Genomic DNA, 25,635 nt, shown 5'->3' on the forward strand with positions numbered 1-25,635 from the left:
GTTGTTAGCAGTTGGGAAAAATCACGGTAGTTTGATCTAAACCACTGCCACCAGCCATTTAAAGTAGGAAAGGGTAACATTTGACTGTTGCATGAGTGTTTTGACTCAGGGGAAGCTGGGCAACCCCTCAAGCACTGTATAGTAAGATAGTGTGTGCTGGGTATGTACATTTAAAGAGACTACTAAAGTCAATTTAACTTTACATGCTCTGGGACACGGTAGTCAGTCCCAAAGAAGGTATTTAAACCTTGGGGAGTCTGAAAGACACCCCTGTGCCATTGCACTGAAGGTGCTCTGTGACACACAGAAAAAGATGATGCCTATGGAGTTGTTTTAAAACTCCATAACCAAAGAACACAAAAGTAAAACACACATCAAAATACATGGAAGAGTGGAAAAAAAGGCCCACACTCTTCCCAGGTAAAAAAAATCAAATCCTAGAAATCCAGCAAAGTTGCTGGGGGTCTCAAAAGGTAAGGGAAATGAGTACATTTTGAGAATTCTCCCTAACACTGTGTGCTCAGCCTTCCTCACTGTACCCAGCAAAGGTGAAGCATGTGCTCAGCCCTGCTCAGCCCACCTGGCCGGAGGTAGGGCTTGTGCTCAGCCTTGCTCTCTGTACCCGGGAGAGGCAGGGCATGTTCTCAGCCTTGCTCTCTTTACCCGGGAGAGGCAGGGCATGTGCTCAGTCTTGCTCTTTGTACCCAGGAGAGGCAGGGCATGTGCTCAGTCTTGCTTTGTGTATCCCCAGTGTCAGGGCATGTGCTCAGCCTTCTTCTCTATACCTGGGAGTGGCCGGGCATGTGCTCAGCCTTGCTCTCTGTATCTGGGAGAGGCAGGGCATGTGCTTTGCCTACCTGGCGCAGGTAGGGAATGTGCTCAGCCTTGCTCTCTGTACACAGGAGAGACAGGGCATGTGCTCAGCCTTGCTCTCTGTACCCGGGAGAAGCAGGGCATGTGATTAGCCTTTCTCTCTGTACCCGGGAGAGGCAGGGCATGTGCTTTGCCTTGCTCAGTGTACCTGGGAGGGTCAGGGCATGTGCTCAGCCTTGCTCTTTGTACCCAAAAGAGCATGCTCTGCCATTTAGACGCACCTTTGTGAAACCGTTTGCCTATTGTTCGACTCCTAGCTCATAGACTCGTAAAATAGCATCACCCGGCAGTCATGTTTTCTCATTTGAATATATTGGAGACATTGCTACCAACTGGCTCCATGCCATACGGGTGAGGTTCCAGTACAGGATTTTAGCCAACACCCTATTCCATTCCTGGCTTTATATATTTGCCTTTTTCTATCATGGTTAAAGATATTTACTAGCATTCAAAGTACTGTGGGAAAAGGCCTGAAGAGAATGAAGGTGTCCAACTGGATATGGGGCCTCTTGGAATGCATTTGGAGCTCAAGAAGCTCTATGTAGCCGTGGCCCCTACACAGTCATCTGCTTCAAATAAATCATCTCTCTGCTTTGCTGGAGCCAGATGTTACTGACTTCATAAACACATCCATGGCAGCCACCTTGAATCCTTCTGTCACCTTAAACCTAATTTCTATCAAATGATGAGCCTTTTTGGACCAATCCCTTCCTCCCAGAGAAATTGGAACAGGATGGCAGTGTTGCAGGAAAGGTGCGTGTAGAGATTGGGGGCACACCTCTAGTTTGTTCCCTGGGGAGGGGGTATGAACAATGTTCTTGGATATCATCACCACTGCCGTTGCTCTTGCTTGAGCTTCTCAAGACCATAGACCACTAGCTCATGGTAGGCACACTGGTGCATCCTGATTTAAACCCACCTCGACCTTTCCAAAATCATGTGTGCTTCTCATGTCACTGCCATGTACCATTACAGAAAGTAAAAGCTGTTGATTTTTTCAGATTTCGAGTTGGGGCTTGGGGTGAGGCAGCTGGTACATAAGACCCCACCTAATAAACATGAACCCGTCCTGGCATCTTCATTGAGCTGCCCCGTCTAATTCATGATTGTGCCAGGAGTCCACTGGCAGTGGGAACAATAGAGATGCACAGTTCCCCTTGGCTTTTTCTTTTAATGAGGGCCAGGTGGGTAAAATGCAGTCCATTCTTGCCTTTCACTTCCACCCTTTCGCCAGGTTTCCTTTCTCCTAAATCAGTGTATCTCATCTGCTTGATCTGGGGCACCAGTAGACCCTTCCCTTGCACCCAATCCTTCAACACTTGGACCCACCACTTCCTCTTGTGCTCTCACTGTACCTTGTGTGTGTCTTGTGTTACCTAGAGGACACCAAGCTGATCAGCGCATGCGCTCAGGAGCAGAAGGTGGAGTGCATGATGGAGGAGAAGATACAGGAGGTCTGGAGGGCCATGATGAGAGAGCTGTCCAACCTGAAGGACTACATCAAGCAGTGGGCGGAGAGTGAGCAGTGCAACCGCAATGAGGCCCTGGACGCCCTGTCCCGTGAACTTCAGGAAAGGTGAAGATTTTGGGGTCTGGGTTCAACATTTGGGCCACCATTGAGGCTACCGAATTACTTCAGCATTCTTTTGTGTGCTTGTAATGTATGTTCGATTAAGAGAAAGTCCAGGGGCCAGTAAGAAATAAAAGACAGGCACATAGCAAAGGGACTCTCCAATAGGATGGCATTAGGCAAAGAGAGAGAGCTATCGGAAGATCACAGGACATAAGATGGGAGCAGTGAGAGGGGTTTAGCAATGAAAGACTAGAGGGAGTCAAGGGAATACCCTTTTGCGGTTCTCATCCCTTATTACCTTTGAGAAAACCTTCGACCAGATCTCTTCCCCATCCCACCTGTGAACAGAGTCCTTTCCTGTCTGTGGCATCTTTTGTTGTGATCTTCTGACACTGTCACCCGCCCCCCTGTCAGGTTTCCTTCCCCTATTCAGGCTATTTTCCCTTATTCAAGTTTCTTTCCCATTATTTCTCTTTTATTATCCTTTTTAGATTAGCCTTGTGTGGGTGGGATGTTTTCTATTGTAGTTGGTTTGGCCTTAACTTGCTGATTCAGAATCCTGGTTCTGACCCAAGGCAAAATGGAGTTTCACAGTGACAGCTCTGATTGGTTAGAAAACACTGCTGAACAACAATGAACATTCTAAACTGTCACTCTTTGCCTTTCATCATCTAAACCCCAGCTGAGAGGACGTTTTTAGTGGCTGCTCCTGCTTTAGACTTGGGCCTGGTGGATTTTATCCTTCAGGCGTTAGCAGTTGAGCGGCTACTTTCTTGGGGGTTTCAGGAGAAGCTATCAGCTGTCAGGAATTCGTTTTGAAGACAGGAAACTCTGAAGATCTTTAAGGAATCGTTCTGGAGATAAGTGACTTTGTTTTAGCTGCAGCTCTGTTTATCTTAATGACATTTACTTGAGAAATCGTAAAATGTTACCTTTGAATTTATATTATTGAACTCTCTGAGTGTGCTTGAACGCTATTTGTAAAACGCGTACTACGTGTAATCTGAAACTAATCGTTGAACCTTTGCGCGTGCGAGAGTATTCAACTGCGCGTGTGTTTTCCAGCGCATGTGCTTCCTAGCGCGAGAATCTGTTCGTCGCGTGAGAACTCTATAGCGCGTGTGTTTTCCAGCGTGAGAATCGGCTCGCCGCGTGAGAACTCTATAGCGCCTGTGTTTTCCAGCGCGGGTGCTTCTTAGCGCGGGAATCGTTCGTCGCGTGAGAACTCTAAAGCATGTGTGTTTCCAGCGCGTGTGCTTCCTGGCGCGATAATCTGTTTGCCGCGTGAGAACTCTATTGCGCGTGTGTTTTCAAGCCCGTGTGCTTCAGCGTGAGAACTCAACTGCGCGTGTGGTTACCTGCGCGTGTCCTTTTTAACGCGTGTACTCGATCGCGTGTGAACTCTTTTGCGCGTGGGTTATAAGGCGCGTGTGAATAGGCGCGGAAATTCATCAGCGTGGGAATTTACTAGCGCGTGTGTTTTCTGCGCGTGATCTCGTTTGCGCGTGAATTCTGCTTGGCGTGTTTTTGCAAGCGCGTGTGTTTTCTGCGCGTGGACTTTTCTTACAGTGCGCGTGTTCTTCAACACAGGAAGTTTTCAACGTGCAAATCTTCTGTATTGGAATAATCCGCGTGTGTGTTTAGCACGTGTTTCTTCAAGAATTCACAAACTTTATTGAATTGTAAAAAGTTTGAAAACAAAAGAAAAGTTTGAAAGAAAAAGAAAGAAAAAATAAAGACTATTTAACTGGACAACTGGTGAATTTTGGAAAAAAAAAAGGCAAAGAACAAAACTTTCCAGATTTGCCCAAATTAAGAAGTTGCTGTGAATTTCAAGAGTCTCAAGTAAGAGAGATTTTCAGCTTCTTTACAAGCTTCTTTAAGAAATTTCAAGGGAAGAACCAGGTATGATTCTTAATTATTAGTTAAGGATTTAAAGTCTTTCCTACTCTTAAGGTTAAGTAAGTAATAAAAGGATTTCTATCTGCTTTTCTTATATCCTCTGCAGGTTCAGCTTTGGCTAGCCTTGACGCAGTCAGCCTGGTGTTGTTTTGTTATTCACTTCCCCCTTTCCCTTTGGGGTGTAGTTTGCAGAGCTGAATTGAAATCTAGTTCTGGGAATTACATTTCAGGGGGATTGTCAGGAATTCAGCAGCTTCCGCGGACACAGGACCTCTCAGCTTGACAGAATGAAAGGCCAATAATTTTGTCCGCCCGAGCTGTCATGAACCCCGACGAATCCATGGAGGCGTTAGGATCTTTGATCAGGGAGTTACGGGAGGAGTTGAAAATATCTCGGGATGAAAATGCCTTACTTAGTCAAAAGGTGGATGACTTGAGTGTTAAAGTAACACAAATTCAACAGAGGAGAGAAAGGAGAGAGGATGAGGTTTCAGGGGGCGCTGGTTCTCCACCTGAGTTAGAAAGGGAAGGTGGAGATCAATTACCACAAATACAACGGGCGCCTCCAGTGGCAGAAGGGGTAAGGAGTTTAATTATGCCAGTTCCTTTGGCGCCTCCAGAACGTTATCATGGGGATCCCAAGAGGTTTAGGGAGTTTTTGACGCAATGTGAATTACATTTTATGAGTAGACCAGAATTATTTTCCTCGGATGCATCTAAGATAACTTTTATGTTGTCCTATCTTTCTGGGGAGGCATCTGCTTGGGCTGGGTTGTTGGTGAGTCAAAAGAGTACGGTTTTAGGAAATTACACCAGTTTTTTAGAGATATTACGAAAGATGTTTGATAGAAGACAGTTATCTCTGGAAGTGGATGGTGAACTTTTAGAACTCAAACAAGGTAATATAGACTTGATTGCTTATATAACACAATTTAAGTCCCTTGTGTTAGAAAGCAAGTGGCCCGAGGATAAACAGGCCTCGTTGTTTTATCGGGGCCTTAGAGATGAGTTAAAGGATGCATTGTCTGGAGTGGTTGAACGCCCTTCTACTTGTGAAGGTCTGATTGATTTGGTTATTCAATTGGACATTTTCGTTTGAGTGAAAGGAAGGCAGAGAGGCGTCATTGTCAGAGTGACGTAAAGTCTCTAGTTAGAGTGGATAGATCTAAAGTAGAGAGTAGATCCAAAGGGAATAATCCACCTCCCAGGGTCCGAGGTCCTTTAACTGTGGAAGAAAAGGCTAGGAGGAGAGATAACAATCTGTGTTTATATTGTGGAAGAGGTGGGCTCTTTTTAGGGAACTGTCCTTACACTCCCAAGAAGACTTCTACTTCAGCGGTCAAGGTACAACAGATCGCCAATACTGTGCAGACAGCGGTTCCCCATATAACCGTAAATGTATCCTTGTTCTTTGAGTTGGAGTGTAAGGGAAATGGTCCCGTTATTCTTGACTCAGGTGCCACCGGGAATTTAATGGATTGGGGTCTGGCAAAATCTTTGGGAATTCCAATTCTTCAGAAGGAGGTTGTAGAGCAGGCTAGGGCTGTTGATGGTACGTCTCTATCTTCTTACTCACAGGACTGGTTCTTTAACTTTCGAGTTATCAGGAGGTCACAGAGAGATAATTTTGTTCGAGTTAATTGATGCTCCTTTGTTAAAGATTATTTTGGGTATGACTTGGCTTACTCTTCATAATCCTCTGATTGATTGGAGTGCTAGGACAATTGACATGCAGTCAGATTTTTGTAAAGAGAATTGCTTTTCAGGAAGTCTCTTTGAGGAAGATGTCAAACAAAGTAATTCAGTGTCTAGTTTTCTGGCTGAGACTGGAATTGGATGTCATGATGTGGGAGCTGTAGTGGGTCAACTTCCCCAGTGTTACAAAGATTTTTGGGACGTATTTGATGAGAAAGTGGCAGGAGAATTACCACCCCATAGGCCCTTTGATTGTAAAATTGAGCTGGAGCCAGGAACAATTTTGCCTAGTAGTAGAGTATATGCTCTTACAGAGAAAGAGAATGATTATTTAAAAGAATATTTGACGGAAAACTTGGCCAAAGGGTGTATTCGTCACTCTAAGTCACCGGCGGCCTCTCCTTTATTTTTTGTACCAAAACCGGATGGAACGCTTCGAACTTGCATAGATTATCGAGCAGTTAACAAAGTCACTGTTAAGAACCGGTATCCTCTTCCTCTCATCTCGGAAATGCTTAATCAAATACAAGGAGCAAATATTTTCTCTAAATTAGATTTGAGAGGAGCTTACCATCTTGTGCGTGTGCAGGAAGGGGACAAATGGAAGACTGCGTTTAAGACCAGGTTTGGGCTGTTTGAATACCAAGTTATGCCATTCGGTTTATGTAATGTTCCAGCGGCTTTCCAATTTGTTATTGATGAGGTTTTTAGAGAATACCTGGATATTTTTGTTGTCGTGTATATCGATGATATTTTGATTTTCTCTTCTGACCTGGATCAACATCAGAAACATGTGCGCTTAGTCTTACAAAAGCTGCGAGAAAACCATTTGTTTGCCAAATTGGAAAAAAGTCAATTCCATACAGATTCTGTGGAGTTTTTAGGTTTTATAATTTCACCTAAGGGTTTAGAAATTAATCCTGAAAAAGTTCAAGCAGTTCTTGAATGGCCCTCTCCTACTAAGGTTAAGGAAATACAAAGTTTCTTAGGGTTTGCCAATTTTTATAGGAGATTTATCAAAGGTTTTTCTCGGCTGGTTGCTCCTACAACGAGACTTTTGAAAAAAGGAGTGAAATTTGACTGGGACCTTGAAGCAGAAAAAGCTTTTCAAGAGTTAAAACAAAAATTTACTTCTAGTCCGATTCTAATTCATCCTGATCTCTCTAAACCTTTTTTTGTGGAGACGGACGCTTCAAATTTAGCGTTGGGGGCGGTGCTTTCTCAAAGGAATGAAACTACTGGTCAACTACATCCAGTTGCATTCTTTTCTAGGAAGTTTTCTGCTGCTGAAGTGAACTATACAATTGCAGATTGTGAACTATTAGCAATAAAGTCCGCTTTTGAAGAATGGAGACATTTTCTGAAAGGGGCAAGACATACGGTAACGGTTCTTACTGATCATCGAAATTTATTGTTTTTAAAATCTGAAAGAACCTTGTCTCCACGACAACTTCGTTGGTCCTTATTCTTTGCCGATTATGATTTCATTGTGACTTTTAAACCCGGAAGTCAGAACAAAAAAGCTGATGCCTTATCCCGCCAATTTCCTGGTAGTGAGGAGAGAGAGATTCTGGAGCCAGAACCTCTAATTGCTCCAGAACGTTTTTTGATAGCCGGAGCCATTAAAGAAATGGATTTTTTGAATGAAGTTCGCCAGAATATGTCCTTGCAGAAGATGGAGGAGTGGGTGAGACTGGATCCAGCCAGAAGTTTGAAAGACGATCTTCCATTTTTTGATAACAAGCTTTATGTACCTACTGAAGAGTTAAGAGAAAAGGTTTTGAGAAATTGTCATGAATCCATTTTATCAGGACATCCTGGTTTCAGAAAAACTCTGGAATTGGTTTGAAGGAATTTTTGGTGGGAAAAAATTCGCCAAGACACTTTGAACTTTGTTAAAACTTGTGTAGTCTGTGCACAAGCAAAAAGTCAAGTTGGGAAGCCGCATGGTTTATTGGAGCCGTTACCTGTTCCTCCTCGTCCTTGGCACACTATTTCTATGGATTTCATTGTTGATCTCCCTCAAGATAAGGGTTGTACTCCCATTCTTGTTGTGGTGGATCTTCTTACTAAAGAAGCGCATTTTGTACCAATGGAGGGAGAGGTTACCGCGGAAAAACTGGCTCATAGTTTTTTGCAAGGTGTAGTTCGACTACATGGACTCCCAAGTCAAGTTATCTCTGATAGATCTCAATTTATTTCAAAATTTTGGAGGGCCTTCTGTAGGAAACTTGGGGTAGACGTTAGTTTGACTTCTGGGTATCATCCGGAGAGTAATGGACAAGTGGAGAGAGTAAATCAGGAATTGGAGAAGTTTTTAAGGTGTTATTTACAAGCTGGAAAGGAATGGGTGGATTTGGTATGGTTGGCAGAATTCTCTTACAATAATTGTGGTAAAGATGCTACTTCTATGTCCCCTTTCTTTTTGGGTCGTGGGTTTCATCCTCGCTTTCTGAGTTTTGAGGTGTTGGAGGATTCCGGGAATCCTAGAGTGGAAGATCGTTTGTTGGTAATGAAGAATAACTTGGATAGAGCAAAAAAGGTGCTGGGAGAAAACAAGTTGAAATATAAAAGGTGTGCTGATTTGAGAAGGAAGGCTGGTCCTGAATATAAGGTGGGAGACTTAGTTTGGCTTTCTACCCGGTACCTAAAAATTAAGGGGAAGAATAAATTCAGTCCACGATTTGTAGGCCCATTCGAGGTAGAGAGAATCATCAACCCTGTGGCAGTACGATTGAAATTACCCAAGCATTTGAAGGTACATCTTACTTTCCATGTTAGCCTTTTAAAACCAGTTTGTTCAGGAACTAGATTTAGAACACCACCTTCCCCTGTGATTTTGGAGGATTCATCTGAGGAATTTGTGGTTAAACAAATTTTGGATTCCAGGAAAGTGAGGGGAAGGTTGCAGTATTTATTTGATTGTGAGGGATATGGACCTGAAGAACGATCATGGGAAGATTCAGTTGATGTACATGCCCCCCGTTTAGTTGCTAAGTTTCATGCTAAAAATCCACATAAGGTAGGCCCAGAGACTGGGCATTAGAAGGGGGGTACTGTCAGGTTTCCTTCCCCTATTCAGGCTATTTTCCCTTATTCAAGTTTCTTTCCCATTATTTCTCTTTTATTATCCTTTTTAGATTAGCCTTGTGTGGGTGGGAAGTTTTCTATTGTAGTTGGTTTGGCCTTAACTTGCTGATTCAGAATCCTGGTTCTGACCCAAGGCAAAATGGAGTTTCACAGTGACAGCTCTGATTGGTTAGAAAACACTGCTGAACAACAATGAACATTCTAAACTGTCACTCTTTGCTTTCATCTTCTAAACCCCAGCTGAGAGGACGTGTTTAGTGGCTGCTCCTGCTTTAGACTTGGGCCTGGTGGATTTTATCCTTCAGGCGTTAGCAGTTGAGCGGCTACTTTCTTGGGGGTTTCAGGAAAAGCTATCAGCTGTCAGGAATTCATTTTGAAGACAGGAAACTCTGAAGATCTTTAAGAAATCGTTCTGGAGATAAGTGACTTTGTTTTAACTGCAGCTCTGTTTATCTTAATGACATTTACTTGAGAAATCGTAAAATGTTACCTTTGAATTTATATTATTGAACTCTCTGAGTGCGCTTGAACGCTATTTGTAAAACGCGTACTACGTCTAATCTGAAACTAATCGTTGAACCTTTGCGCGTGCGAGAGTATTCAACTGCGCGTGTGTTTTCCAGCGCGTGTGCTTCCTAGCGCGAGAATCTGTTCGTCGCGTGAGAACTCTATAGCGCGTGTGTTTTCCAGCGCGAGAATCGGCTCGCCGCGTGTGAACTCTATAGCGCGTGTGTTTTCCAGCGCGGGTGCTTCTTAGCGCGGGAATCGTTCGTCGCGTGAGAACTCTAAAGCGTGTGTGTTTCCAGCGCGTGTGCTTCCTGGCGCGATAATCTGTTTGCCGCGTGAGAACTCTATTGCGCGTGTGTTTTCAAGCGCGTGTGCTTCAGCGCGAGAACTCAACTGGCGTGTGGTTACCTGCGCGTGTCCTTTTTAACGCGTGTACTCGATCGCGTGTGAACTCTTTTGCGCGTGCGTTATAAGGCGCGTGTGAATAGGCGCGGAAATTCATCAGCGCGGGAATTTACTAGCGCGTGTGTTTTCTGCACGTGATCTCGTTTGCGCGTGAATTCTGCTTGGCGTGTTTTTGCAAGCGCGTGTGTTTTCTGCACGTGGACTTTTCTTACAGTGCGCGTGTTCTTCAACGCAGGAAGTTTTCAACGTGCAAATCTTCTGTATTGAAATAATCCGCGTGTGTGTTTAGCACGTGTTTCTTCAAGAATTCACAAACTTTATTGAATTGTAAAAAGTTTGAAAACAAAAGAAAAGTTTGAAAGAAAAAGAAAGAAAAAATAAAGACTATTTAACTGGACAACTGGTGAATTTTTTGGAAAAAAAAGGCAAAGAACAAAACTTTCCAGATTTGCCCAAATTAAGAAGTTGCTGTGAATTTCAAGAGTCTCAAGTAAGAGAGATTTTCAGCTTCTTTACAAGCTTCTCTAAGAAATTTCAAGGGAAGAACCAGGTATGATTCTTAATTATTAGTTAAGGATTTAAAGTATTTCCCACTCTTAAGGTTAAGTAAGTAATAAAAGGATTTGTATCTGCTTTTCTTATATCCTCTGCAGGTCCAGCTTTGGTTAGCCTTGATGCAGTCAGCCTGGTGTTGTTTTGTTATCCACTTCGCCCTTTCCCTTTGGGGTGTAGTTTGCAGAGCTGAATTGAAATCTAGGTCTGGGAATTACATTTCAGGGGGATTGTTGGGGGTTCAGCAGCTTCTGTGGACACAGGACCTCTCAGCTTGACACCCCCCCCCTTTGTTCACATCTATGTTCTATGATCTCTTGCCCCATCCCTTTTTCTGTTGCACCTCTGGCCCTTACTGCCTTCCAAACCCCTGGCTAGATTTCATTCCAAAATTCTGATCACTCAAGATTTGTTTGAAGATCTCCTGCCCAGTCTACCTCCCCATAGCTCTCAACGTTTTGTCACCCCATGGCGGGTGAAAGCACACGATTTTGCTTTTGGCGGGTGAAAGCCCATTCATTTATATAGAAGGGTAGAGAGATTGGCGGGTGAGAGAGCTGCTTTCAGGGCGGGTGACACCTGCCAAAAGCGTGTGAGTTGAGAGGTATGCCTCCCCTGAGCGGGCAGGACATAGGCTTGACCAGAGACCTGGCTTCCTATCACTGCTCTTCTGTTCAGTCAGATATTGAGATCCTGGGTCTGTGGCTTCACCAGCCTCTGCCTCATAGTACGGCAGACAGGTGAAGTATATGGCATAAGTGTATGTATGAGACCTGTGGCACACCTAGTATATTTTCAAAGGATCATCGTAGACTATAGAGCCATTGCAGATTCCCGCTCAAGCAATAATGGAGGCTGTTCTTTAAAAAGGCCTACGAGATGTATCACCCTGCTCTATCGTGTGTTTGCTGCTCTCTGTGTAGGAGTTTGCTTGAGGTTATACTATAATCTGGGTAGCCTCATCAGAGCTAGCAGAAAGAATATTGAGAGTGGGTGAGCCTGCACGGAACTCAAGCTTTGCAGCTACCGTTGCGCGAGGGACTCAATTGGAAGGAACTCTCTCTTTTTCAAAAGCACTGTGTACCCAACAGAGTGAGCAGGCTTGCACGGAACACAAGCTTTGCAAATACCGTTGTGTGAGGGACGCCATTGGGAGGAGCACTCTCTTTTTCAAAAGCACTGTGTACCCAGCGGAGAGGTGCGGAGGCAAGGGAGGCCGCCCCCGCTATCCACCACGATTTGGAAAGAGTCCCTTTGTCAAAAAGATGAGAGCCTTAAGAACACTAAAGGTAGCCAAAAAAATGTTATCACAACAATATAGAGAAAGCTATCATTCCTTATCGGCTCAAAAGAGGGCTCTTTACGACTAGTGCGGTTGTCAAGAGTGATCCCAATCTTAGCTCTACTTCTTCTCCTAGCTCATTCCATGGACCAGGGATATCACTGTTTAAACATCCAGACAAAATATCCTGTGAAACTGATTGGACGAGGACTAGACATTATTTTATATATGCGCCACAGTGTTTTACAAACAAAATTGGCAATACAAGCAAATAGGTGTAAATGAATCATGAACAATCCAATTGAGAACAGGTGACCCTTAAGATGTGATGGGAAGAGAGAGAGAGAGAACGCAAAGGGAAAGAGGAAGGGCATGCCAGTGCTTTGTTGCTAACCGAATAAAGGAATGGAAACCGGATGAAGCACAGGGTGGAGGCACAGTGGACAGATAAAAGGAATTGAAACTTGGAGAAGAGAGAACGGGGAGGAGATTAAAAAGAAATGGGTGACGCAAGGCAGGAGAGGTCAAACCATGCAAACATGTAAAGATCATACAGAGAAAGTGAAACAATAGACGAGATGCAAAGGATAGCCAGTGAGGAGGAGAAAGCACGGATGGGGAAGTGGCCTCGCGAGATGAGCGCAAAGGAAGACGTTCTGATACTTGTGCAGATGGAAAGACTACACATCTCCCTCCCCTAGTCTTAAACCAGCCTCCCTCCTGCTTCTAGGATCAGAACATATTGTCCATTGCCAAAGCAAGAAGGCCTCGACAAAGGTGAGTGACTATCAACTAATACAGGCAAGCCATGCAGAACGAATATGCCTGGCTGAGCGCTGTCGGCCATCACTGGATGCACTATAGCTCCAATGTCCAGTACAATAAGATGGCCGTTTCACTCAATGGGGTTCCCATATATTCTACCGCTCGGTGGGGGGGGGGGCGGCTAGACCTCTTGACATGTCATGTGATTCCAGTTAATGATCGTCACTGTAGAAGCTATGAAGAATGTATGCAGGAAAATGTGTGTTTAGAAAGTCAAAACATGCATGCTCTGCTATTGCCCTTAATCAGACCCATGAGAAGAATACAGAGGAATTTGAGACCAATTAAGAAGCGGTGGAACATGAGGCCAAAAAGGAAAAGATTCTCCCCCGAGCAGTCGACGACATGGGAAAGCCCTCTGGTGAAACGGTGATCTTCTTGTACTGGGCATTAGAGCTACATTGCATCCAGTGGTGGCAGACCCAGCGGTCAGGACTGACAAACGTTGAGTTCAACAATATGAGACACATACCAGTGAGAGGCTTGCTAAGCAAACCAAATGTATCACAGATTCTCTAAAACAGAACAGCCTCCATCTCTTCAACCGTCCTCCCAGCGGACAAAGGCCGAACACACCGTTGCAGTTAGCATCACTAATGCATGACTGCTCACTCTTCTCCAGACTGAACACTGCATCTCCGATCCACAACAGTGATCTGGGGGACTTCTTCCACCACGCCTACCCTCCAGCACTTTAGAAGATTGGGGAGTCCGAGATCCAGAAGGCTTGATCCATAGCACTGCTCACACCTGGGAAAGAAAATATCTCCCTCACTAGAGTCCAGGTTGCCATTCTTGATGGGGCGGCCACTGTCCACATGCTGCGACCAAGGTTTGCAAAACATTTTCCCAAGATCATGCAATTGCTTTCGTGACCGACATAAAATCCCAGCTTGTATTATGATCTGGGATGGGAATAGGCCTGAGAGCTTGAAGGTTGACACAAGCTGACAAAGGGGAAAAGGGTGTTGGAAACGTGTTGAGCCAACAAGTACCGTTCCAAAAAATGGACAAAAGTTTCTCTGTGTTGATGAAAACACGACTGAATGGTTTCCCTTCTTGGCAACAACTGCAGCAGCTGTTGCCACAAGCAGGTGATTACTACAAAGGGCACCAAAAGATGTATAATTGTCAAGACCTCTTGAGACTGGCTCAGTGCTCACATGAAGAGGCCGACACTGGCATCCTACTCCCCTTGACAAAGGGGGAGTGCCCCAGCAGAGTGCTGCAGTTCCTGCAGTGTTTCAGCACTGCTTGCTGGGAGTATTGGCATCCGCTATTCGTCAGCCTGTGAGGGGGTTTTGGGGGAGCACCTCCTTGGTGGAAGTATAATAAAGCCCTAGTGCGCACTGTAGACGCTGATGTTGTAGTTCTGGACCTAGCATTAGCTCATCGTCTGAACATTGATGAACTATGGGTAGCATTTGAGGTTTGGGTGGAATTCTGTTTCTTTGCTGCTCATCTTAGAAGAGCTCTGGCGCCTGATCACTATAGCGTCCTGCCAGTGCTCCTCACCTTTTTCTCATTCTCACCCTGTGCCTCTCTTAATCGTTATCCTGCTCGCTCCATCTCTTTCATTGCCTCTTTCTTCATCTGTGTTTTTCTCCTATTCTTTCCAGCTCCTGATCTTTCTCTTTATCTCTGTGTCTCCTTCTCTGTCTTTCTCCCACTCTCTTTATTATTCTCTTTCTCTCCTGCTCTTTTCGACCCCCTTTCTCGTTCTCTCTCCTGCTCTCCAATCCCTCGTTCTGTCTTTCTTGATCTGCGTTGTCCTCCCACTCTCTCCATCTCATGATATTTCTCTTAACTGTGTCTTTCTGTTTTTCTCCAACTCTTTCTTGTTCTCCCTCTTTTTTGCTGTGTTTTTTTCCTAATCTCTTCCTCCCTTTCTCATTGTCTCTCTTTGTCTCCCCATCCCCTTTTCTTCTGTCTTTCTTTATCTGTGTTGTTCTCGCACTCTTTCTATCTTCTGCTCTCTTTTCTGTGTCCTTCTGTCTTTCTCCCACTCTTTCTTGTTCTCTCTTCATATCTTTCTCCTGCTCTCTTCATCCCTCCCTTTCTCCTTCTCACTCACCTGTTCTCCAATCCCTCTCTTTCTGTGCCTCTTTATCTGTGTTGTTCTCCCACTTTCTCCATCTCCTGATCTTTCTCCTTTTCTGTGTCTCTCTCTTCCTACCACCCTCTTTCTTGTTCACTCTTTCCGTCTTGATCCTGCTCTCCAATCCCTCTCTCTTTCGGCTGCCTAGTTATATGTGCTGGTCTCCCACTCTCTCCACCCCCTGATCGTTCTCCTTTTTGGTGTCTTTCTACCACCCTCTTTCTTGTTCACTCTTTCGGTCTTGATCCTGTTTTCTGTGTCTCTTTCTGTACCTTTCCCACAACCTTTCCTGTTCTCTCTTTGTCTTTTTCCTGCTCTCTTCACTCTTTCCTTTCTCATTACCACTCTCCTGCTCTCCCCATCCCTATTTCTCGGTGTCTTTCTCCCACTCTCTTTCGTGTTCTCGCCTTTTCTATCTCCTGCTCTCTTCATCGCTCCCTTTCTCATTCTCTCTCTCCTGGTCTCATCCCTATTTCTCTTTGTGTTTTGTCTCCCACTCCTCTCTTTCTTTGTCTTCCATTCCCTCCACCACTTTCTCATTCTCTCTCTCCTGCTCTCTTCCCTATTTCTCTGTCTTCCATTCCCTCCATCATTTTCTTATTCTCTCTCTCCTGCTCCTTCCATTCCTCTTTCTCTCGCTGCATCTATCTCCCACTCTCTCCACTCCTCTTTCTCGTTATCTCCATCCTTTCTCATTCTATCTCTATCTTTCTCCCGCTCTCTCCATTCCTTTCTCCTTCTTTCTGCTGCTCTCGCCACCTCTTCCTCATAGCTTTCTTCTGCCTTTTGGTACCTCTTTACTTTTCTACCCTGCTTTCACCTCGCTCTTTCCCAATTCCTTCCCGCTTCATCCTCTTCCTTTACTTTTCATACCACTTTATTCCCATCCAATTTCTTTCAAGTCTCTCTCTCAATCTTGAACCCCCTTTGCTGACACAATCTTTTGATTAAAAAAACAAGCGTGTGCCATGTCTTTGTGTCTCCTGTGTTCTGACAGCAAGACTTTCCTGTGGAAGGAGGTGGAGAACCTGCGAGCTGACTTGGAGCAAGTTCAGTCCAGACTGGGTACGTATTTCACCTCATACCTATCACTACTGAAAACTGTGAAGGAATATAGCGCCTAGAGCAGGGTGCAGGGAAAGCGCCACCATCATCTTCCGTATGTTGCCCCTGCATCTGGCATTGCCTCTTCATCCAGAATTTGACAACACATCCTAGGCACGTGGAGGAAAATCAGCACGCATAGCTATCTATACACATTACCTATGAGGCCCCTCATTCATAGTTACACACTCAAGCGTTTAATTTGTTCATTCACTCAGTGATTTACTCCCCCTTTCACTTGTTCATTCATTAATGTATTGTCCCTTTAGTATTCATCCCTTCTATTTTTTCATTCACTCATTAAGGCAAACACCCATTCACTCTTTCACTCACTAATGTAATACTTTCATCCACTCACTCATACACTCATTAATTTGTTCATTTGTGCATTCGATGTGATGTATTCACCTGTTCAATTGTACATACTGCAGAAGGCCTCGGCTGATCACCAAATAATCCAACAGGGAAATCAGCAGCAAAGGCTGAGACAAGGTTTATTACCGTACAGCTGTTATGTTACAGGTTCTTGTACCGCGCACTGTTGCCATCTGCATGGTCTCTCGGTGCTCTATAGAGAAATGAGTCCGGAAAACAGCATAGTAGCCCCTTCTCCCAGATGAGGTCGCGAGCACAGAAACCTCATGCCGTTATTTAACTGTTTTACACAATGAACCTCATAAGAAAAGTCAGGAAGACCCAATTAGTCCGCTACATTAGCAATAGACTTCCTGGTGGCATGCAGGGGTGTTGCTAGGTATGGAAAAAGATCCGGGGCTAGGCTAATGGCGGCACTGTCGGACCCCGGGGCTAGCTAGCCTTTTGGTTGTAGCCCCTTAGATTCTATCTGGGGCTACAACCAAAAGACCTGGGGCTATAGCCCCCTATCCCCTCCCTAGCAACGCCTCTGGTGGCATGGCTTTAAAGACCATCCAAACTCGCTGCAATACTGCTCGGCCCACCCACGTGACACAGACCACCACTTCTTCTGGAACTTGCCATCGCACCGAATGGTACCAAAACTGTGGGCTCGGCAGTCACGTGGTAGTCATGGTTCTCAGGCAAGTGAACCTGCCTTCATGATCTAATGTGGGGCGTGTAGGTAGGTATACCTGCGCCTCAGACGGTGGCTTACTGCAACCTCACATAGGCTAATAGGAACTTGTGCACTTGCCAACTAATTGTTTTTTAAGTGCCACCACCACTTAGCATGGTTACAGCTCTCATGTCACCAGTTACCACAGTGATGGCTGCTCCCCTGCACCTTCTCAGGCTCATGTACACCCACAGACCTGAAGTAAAATTCTATCAATCGCCACAATATATTTATCATTCACTTAGAAGGGACCGCAGTCTTTCACCCAATAATTCAAATAGGATGTGAGGCAGCAACGATAGTTGCAGGTTTATTTCCATACAGCTGTGCAGAAATAGGTGCAGGACAGTGGCATGGTATCCACGCCAGAGCACAGGAAACTCAGGGCTTCTATAGGGTTTTACACAATGAGCTTCATATGGTACAGTCAGTATGATGCATTTAGTTGGTTACATTAACAGTGAGCTTCCTACTGGTGCATCGTCCGGCCTTGGAAAACATGGCTTTACAGCACCGCACGAGACTACGGTACCATTCGGTTTTCCTACCCACACGGTGCACACCACCGCTCTAGCCGATCTGTCCTCGTAACGCAATGGTCTCAGCAGCTCTCTGCCCACAAGCTTTCCCATTCAGGCTCCCAAGGCATCTACTAAACGTACATTGGTGATTGTGGGCACAACATGGCTTTCCCAAGCCCTGGAACAACTGACGTAATGGGTGTACTGTCTTATGTTCTCATGTGCGTGCTCACCAATCAGCACTCATTGTGCACCAACTCCCTAACCATGGCAGCGGCTCATCGCGCCTTCCATAAACATGGCTGCAGCTTAGCTCGGTCCATGTTTAATGTACGACCAGGACACTATAAAATAAAATGGCGTTGGTTCTAAAAATACAGACTCTCACCCATTCCTTGATTAATCTAATGTTTTCATTCATTAACTAATTAATAACCCAATAATTGGTTCACTCACCAAGTTGTATTCACTTATTCTGTTTTTTCACCTATTCACTCATTGGCCCTCATTACGATACTGGCGCTAAACCATGGCGCTATTAGCACCATGGTTGATGCCGGTATCATAACGAGTCCGCCAATGTTAAATGGGGAAATACCGCCCCATTACAAGGTTGGCGGGGCGGTAATTCCCCATTGAACATTGGCCCTTCCCCATTCCCATTGGGCTCAATGGGACTGGGGAAGGCGCTAAGTAAGGTACTGCAAATTGTGGTACCGTACTTAGCACCAAGATCCCTTTGCGGGTCCCTACTTTAATGGCTGGTCTAGACCAGCCGTTCAGGTCGGGTCCCGCAAAGGGACCTCGTAGTAAGGCGCTAATGGGTTAACGGCGCCGCAGCCTTTTACGGCGCCGTTAACCCATTAGCGCCAGAGTCATAATGAGGCCCATTATTTTATTCAACCATTCATTTACCACACCCCCTCGATCACGCTCTCATTTCATTTGTTGAATCCGTTCACTGACACTTAAATTAATTCACTTATTCGCACAATCGTTCATTCCCCCGTCCAGTCATTTCATTTGTTCTCCCATCTACTCATCATATCACACTACATGCAAGGGTCATGCTAGTTCTCTTCTCTGTGCCACTCCACCAGAGTGGGGGAGTTCCTCTTTCCAACTCTCCTTTGGGTCCTTCAGCACATTCTGCACAAAGCCAATTGCCGGCTCTGACACCTCCCATCAGCGGCCTTGGCATCCGATTTATGAGTACGTGGTTAGTAGTTTCAACCACTCCCGTGAACTCTTGAGTTCGCCTAAAAGCCATCACACGTCCTTAACACGACATGAGTTAACAGAACGCCGCCACCACCACTATGGTAATACGCCTCCTTTCTGTAAACGAATAGAGGTATGCGTCGTTAATGTTGATATTTAAAGTGAATGCCTGACTATGACAAAACAGTCATTGATATGCTCACCTTTAGCTCGAATGAGAGGAGCAAGAGATTCTTCACTTGTAAACTTCTCTCTAGCTGAACCGCCATGCAATACCATAAACGCCTTCCACCAGTATGGGCTTTGTCCTCAATGAAGACAATCTTTTATTAGTGTACCTGGCATATGAATGTTACATCAGCCAGGTATCCTTTGGACACCTTGTTATAAACAGAAGGCTAATTAGAACTAGGCGCAGTTGCCACGCCAACTAAAGTTCTTCTGGTTGGGTGTGTGGCCGTACAAAATAACGAGATCAATAGTTTGGCTACCTTCTGATTTATTGGTGCTCTTAATGCAATCAATCCTTCAAAAGATGATTTAGATTCCTCAGTGTTGGTTCCTCTACACGTGATTCACCATCGGAAACAGAGGGCTCATCAGGAGGCAAGAGTGGGTTTTGCACATCAGTTGATCATTTCCATTTTCATTGCTTGTTCATGAACCTAACGGTCTATCTAAAGGAAAGTGAAAGATAACGTGGGGTAAAGGGCTAGCAACAATTCTGATATATGACCTGTTGGATTTCTGTCCACTATGTCACTGCTCTTTTCAATATCAATGTTGATTTTACAGAAGCAGGACTTATATAGCTGGATTCCCCAATTGTGTTGCACTTAGAAAGTGATCTATGATCATTTGTCTAAATTAAAAGCATTCTTTTATTTCATTTTCTGAGGTGAGAGAGGAAAAGAGAACTTTGAACATAGACATATGTTGTTAAATTAAAGTACAGTTTATATTATATGCCGCTGTACAATGGTGGTATATTTCGGAATGATCTTGTTATCTACAAAGTGATTGCCTCTTCTTGAGCTAATACAACATTTGCTAGCAATGCAAATACACATACAAGGATCTTTAAAATGTTAGGCTGATGCTTTGCACAAACTGGGTTGTCACAATAATAGAATAACATTGTAAGTAATGTCAAAAAGTGTACATTCAATATTTGAATATTAGTTTGATGTTTTGTGCAATCCAGAATATAACAAAATGGCATTCCTAATCAAAAGTGCCCTTGTTCATGATCAATATTTAGTCCTGTGACAGCTGAATTAAAGTATAAGACTGTCCTGAGGAAAGTGGCCTTACCTACACGTTTGCCACTGAAACCGGTCGACGGTCGACAGTGGTTGCTACACACGAGAAGGCATAAATTGGGCTTATCTTGTAGTCTGAGCATACCTTTTACGATCTTCCGCAATCCGTAATATCAACATCACCACAATACGGACAGTGAACTTGGTGTCTTTTTTGTTTGTCTACCATTGTGTTTTGTGTCGTTTTTAGCCCTCAGTCCACCACGGCCAAAGGGACATTCTAGTGGATAATAAACTTACCAATACCTCACTGGATGCCCCTACACTTGACCGCTGGTGTTCTCCCTCTTTTTTTCAAAACCAAATCACCATTGAGCACTTCTCTCTCTACATACTTCACACAGTAGAAGAGAGTGGAACAGGACCAAAAAGGCTGAAAGTATTACTTACGTAGAAGTGGCTAGTTTATTTCTTTTTCTATCTGCTGTTTGTAAGCAGCCCAGCACCGTTACCTAGTGGACATATCACATCTAGGTAGGGACAGTCAGATATTCACTCTGTCCCTTTCTGTCCTCCTACCCCAGCCTTGTTAGCATCTATACCCTCTTCTGGGGTTACCTTGCATGGGTCCTTGTCCACTGAGGCTTTTGGATTTTTCATGAGCTATAACCAAGTATTTTTACAGTGGTTTGTGGCCTCTTTTTTGTGTTAAAACTGTCTAGAGTTGGGGCCATACCCTGCTTAACTCTCCCTCCTGCCCTCACGTTTGATTACTACAGCTGAATTAAAGCCAAAGATCTAATTGGCTTCACATCTTTTCAACACATGTTCTCTATCAGCTTTTACTTAAAGCATCTACTGTACTTGAGTTAAACAATATGCGTAATTCCCCACCTACCTAAATATGATGGAACACTATTGATCATTTTTAATTTTGTTGATCTGAGCTATTGAATCAACTCCGAAGGACACAAGATATGACATTTGTTTCTAGTAAATAAGCAGCACACAGAGCAGTATTAACTGTATCCCTTTCTGTGTTGTCTTATTCTCGTGTTCCCTCTACAGCCCACATATAGTCTTTAAAAAGTGCACATGCACGAAACACTTGGCATATGTTGGCTCCAGATTCAATGTCCAGTCCAATGACAATTGAAATGTCATTTTTAGATTCAAATGTTTTGTTGGTTTATTGTATTGTAAAATTACCATATGACTATATTTCAAATGCTTAAAATGATTCTTATGCTTTACAATTTTATGTGTTAAAATACTTGTGGGAATAAAAATAACATGAGCAACATTTTAATGAGTTATTACTCATTAAAATGAGTAATAACTTTCTGTTATTAATTCATTTTCCAAGTATTTTTTTTCTCTTTATAAAGAATAAATATATTTAAGATCATAATGCACTGTCATTAAGTGATACATATAATGGGGATGCAGTTATCTTCAATATGGCATAGGACAGTGATGTTTTGCTTCTCCTTACTCTCATGATCAGAATACGCTAGCAGGCGTCCTTTTTTAGCAACCCCCACTAGCAGCCCTAAATAGAATACAGGTCTTTCTGTTCTTTGGGGTTAACCTCATTGCTACACTAGCACATTACCTGCTATACACCAGCATTAAACAACAATATCCCACCCCACATCTGGACCACACCTCCCCACAGGCACTTTGGAAAGGAAGTGATGACTCTGCGTTCCAGAGGGCATCTCGTCTACCTCTGTGTTTTGATCACTCACTCCCATCACAGTTCATTCTCGCATTCTCAGACTTGTAGTTTTACCCATCATTCTGTTGCTTTCCAGCTAGGCTGGCGCAGTGGCAGGCCTCTTACGCACATACATGCATTAGGTACAGAAGCTAGATCATCTGCGCCAATATATTTCTGACTAGCCCCCTATTGCTATGGGATAAGAACCTAGAGAAGAACTCTACTATCTTAGCCTTTACAAGAAAAAAGACTTCACAGAGAGGTTCAGAATCAATCTTCAGGTTTTTCGATTAGAACATGGGCTCCGTGAAGGCGTGATCATTGTGGGATTTACGCGATGTGTTGCATAGGGACAATTAATTGCATATTGTTGATGAAAGAGCAGTGGTCTTAACCTCCCTACTCTGGGTCAGTCTCGCAAACTGTTCAGCTTCTGTCCTTCTGGGCAGGAGACTCTGGAACAGGCAGTGCTAGCTTTACATACAGCAGAGTAAAAGGTCCTGTAAAATGTTTGCTGATCGATCTCGTAGGCCAGCTCCTAAGTATCAGGCAAGAGATTTGGTGTGGTTGTCCTAACGTTATATCAGGCTTAAGGAGAAGAATACATTCAGTCTGCGTTTCTTGGGTTCTTCTGAGATTGAAAAGGTATTGTCTCCTGTTGCTGTGAGATTAAATAACCATCTCATTTGAAAATTCATCTTATCTTATCTGCACTTATAAAGAGCAACGTACACCCTGAGGCATCTTGGCTCTAACTTAGTCAGGTCAATGACTAGTTAGAAAACATAGGTCTGCAGGGAACGCCTGAACACGATATAGTTCTCCACCGACTGAAGGGCTCGAGGGAGAGAGCTCCACAAGGAGGCAGCAGCAACTGAGAAACATCGGCCACCATCCCAGATAAGCCTAAACCATGGAACCTCAACCAAACAAGCCTCAGCAGATCGCAGTGATCGGCAAGGCACATAAAACCTGAATTTAGCCTGAAGATAGGCAGTTCTAGTCCCATGAAGGCACGGAAAACTAGACAAAGTGCCTTAAATTTAACACGTTTTACCACTGTCAGCCAATGTAGGCTGTGCAGGGCCAGAGAAACATGGGCACTGCCAAGGGTAGAGGTGGTCACACGGGCTGCTGAATTCTGCAGAATCTGCAGGTGCTGAATAAGGTAGGCCGGCGGTGATAGAAACAGCAAATTGCAGTAGTCTAAGGAGGATAACACCAGAGAAGGGACCACTGGTGCTCGAAGATGAAGGGGCAAGAGAAGAAGAACCTTGCACAGCATCTTTAGTTTAAGATGCCCAGCCTGGCAGACTGCACTGATCTGAGGAGCGATCGATAAGGATGACGTAATTTGTACCCCAAGGTCCTTCCTCATCAGCACTGGAGTAGGGCAACGGCCCAACGAAGGAGGCCAGAAGAGGTGACCAAAGGACAGCAGCCTCTGAAGAACCCACAATCAATACCTCCATCTTTCCTGCGCTCAATTCCAACGAGTTGTTAAATACCCACTATCTTACAGCCTCAAGGCATGTCCTACACTTGACAGCAGTCTCTGGCAATGGCAGCTCCAGCCAAACCAGAATCTGTGTGTCGTCAGCATAGGCATCGCAAGAGAAGCCGTGGGAGGTGGTGAGCTTGGTGAGTGTCTGAACATAAACATTGAACAGTACCAGGGAAATGGTAAGAGCCTTGAGGAAGGAACAGCTCACGAAAGAGCAGTGGGGGTAGAACGGAAAGGTGGAAGAAAGAGACTGGGAGTGATCAGATAGAAAGGAGGTGAACCGGGACAGCACTGTACCCGAGAGGCCGGCCCCAGCGAGGTGACGCAGCAGGACGGCATGGTAGATAGTATCAAAAGTGGCAAACAGCTCAAGCAGTATCAGTGCCCCTGTCCCGCCTTGCTCCTACAGTAGAGTAAGGTCGTCCACACCTAAGACCAGTACGGCCTCTGCACCATGTCCTGGCCGGTAACTCGACTGAGATGCATGAAAGAGAGAGGATTTCTCGAGGAAAGAGGCAAGAAAAGGACAGACCAAAGACTCAAGCAATTTCATTGAGCAAGGAAGCAAAGAGATAGGACGGATGTTGGCAGGAAGCAAAGCATCAAGTGTAGGTTTTTCCAATAAAGTGACCACTGCAGCGTGTTTAAGGGAAACTGGAATTAGACAGGTTATCACCTCCTTCAGTAGGAACACAGGGATGGCGTCTGTAGGGGAGGCTGACTTCAGCCTGCATGTGGCCACTAAGATTTCGTCAGGGATAAGCACTGGAAAGACATCCTAACAGGGCCCGGCACTGGGAATGCGAAAACCATAGATTGGAAGCCTGAATATTGGCTCGAATTTCCTCAATTTCTTTTTCTTTTTTTCTGAAAATCGAGTGAGATAGAATCATATAAGGCTTGAGAGGCGGGAGCCGCCTCTGGGAAGAAAGATGACAAAGAGCGAACAAGTTTAAATAACTCATGAGGTTGGTTCAAAGATCTCTCCCCTGCTGAGAGAGAAAGGCACGTTTTGCCTCAAGCTTTGCTTTGTGAGATTCTCTAGTAATGTGTTGAAGAGCTTGCCTAGCTATTGGACAGTAGTAAATCCTCCATTTGCTCTCTGCCCGTCGCCGCTGAAGGAGTAGAGCGCGAAGATGATCATTAAACCAAGGTTATGATACCCCCCCCTTAGTTTTAAGCACTTTAAGTGGGGCGACATAGTCAGCAATAGTGGTCAGAGCCTGGTAAATCGTATAAAAATCAGGGTGGGGGGAAATCTACGCATAAGGACGGCAACTGACTTGAGATCAGTTTGCGTAAGGCAGACCGCCAATTACGACCAAGACGGCTTCAGGATCTATGTTCACTGAGGCCCTGGCCGCCTTCCAAGAAAATGAAATAAGAAAATGGTCAGACCAACAGATTGGAAGAGCCAATTGAAATAAAATGTCCGAGCAGTAGGTGAAAATTAGGTCAAGGGTATTGCCCCGCTGATATGTAGGACCCGACACCAGGTGGGGAGAGCGAGCTCATCCATAACCTCAATCAACCTCATGCCCGCCATGTCCGATGGAACATTTATTTTAATATTAAAATCAGCCACTATGCAAAATTGGAATAGCGAAGTTGAACCCCGGCTATTAGTTCCACAAAAGATATAATGAAAGAAGAATCATTACTAGGATAAAATGGGAGAGCATCGCTTCCATTCTGATGCCATGATCAAGTTGTAAGATGCTCCCTAAACACTGATCCCTGCCACTCCACCACCAGGATGGTCAGAGACACGATCTACATGAATGATCTTAAAAGCAGGAGGCAGCAACTGAAGCATCGCTGGGACAGATGATTCACAAAGCCACACTTCTGTGATGAAAGCAAAGTCTGAGGAGCTATCGCTCAGTAGATCATTACAATGAGCAGAGTGAGCAACAAGGGAGCGGGCGCTTAATACACTGCAATGTAGCAAATGTTGCAATGGAGATAAAGTACCAACAGAAAAGCTTGTTGGGAACTGGGGTGGGGGTGGGGGACAAGATCAACAAACCTCTCACGTGTAAAAGAAAACCTAATAACACTAACACTGGAACAAAAAAGCGCATTGTATTGCAGGAGCCAATCCTGCTAACCCTGTGGACTAGGCAGGGAGGAAAGACTCTCAAAGACGCGTGCCGGTCAGAAATGAAAAGAAGAAACGCCAGCACCCTCCTTCCACCCCAGTGGCATACAAGGAACCAAAAAGTAACCAACACAATAAATTAAATTAGAAATAAAGTCAAACAAACAGCGCCCAGTTTCCTGCCGAAGCAGGGTGAGTCGTGACCATAAAAGGAACAGAACAAAACAGGAAATTAAATATAACCAAATAAATAAAATTGGCAAACAGGCAATGAGTGATCAGAGTAGCAGAGGGAGTACCACTG

At 44.6% G+C, this 25,635-nt stretch overlaps 1 protein-coding gene across 1 annotated transcript in view; it reads left to right on the forward strand.

Annotated features, from left to right (window-relative positions):
* The window catches only part of LOC138581981 (coiled-coil domain-containing protein 159-like), a 461,570-nt gene that overhangs the window by 326,871 nt on the left and 109,064 nt on the right, over positions 1-25,635 (forward strand). The window contains exons 8-9 of the mRNA XM_069652881.1: positions 2,254-2,449; positions 15,800-15,867. Coding sequence (XP_069508982.1) covers positions 2,254-2,449; positions 15,800-15,867 — 264 coding nt within the window. The remainder of the gene's footprint in view (positions 1-2,253; positions 2,450-15,799; positions 15,868-25,635) is intronic.

Source organism: Ambystoma mexicanum, chromosome 3q (genome assembly GCF_040938575.1).
Source record: "Ambystoma mexicanum isolate Mex_15411 chromosome 3q, UKY_AmexF1_1, whole genome shotgun sequence".
Classification (NCBI taxonomy): Eukaryota; Metazoa; Chordata; class Amphibia; order Caudata; family Ambystomatidae; genus Ambystoma; species Ambystoma mexicanum.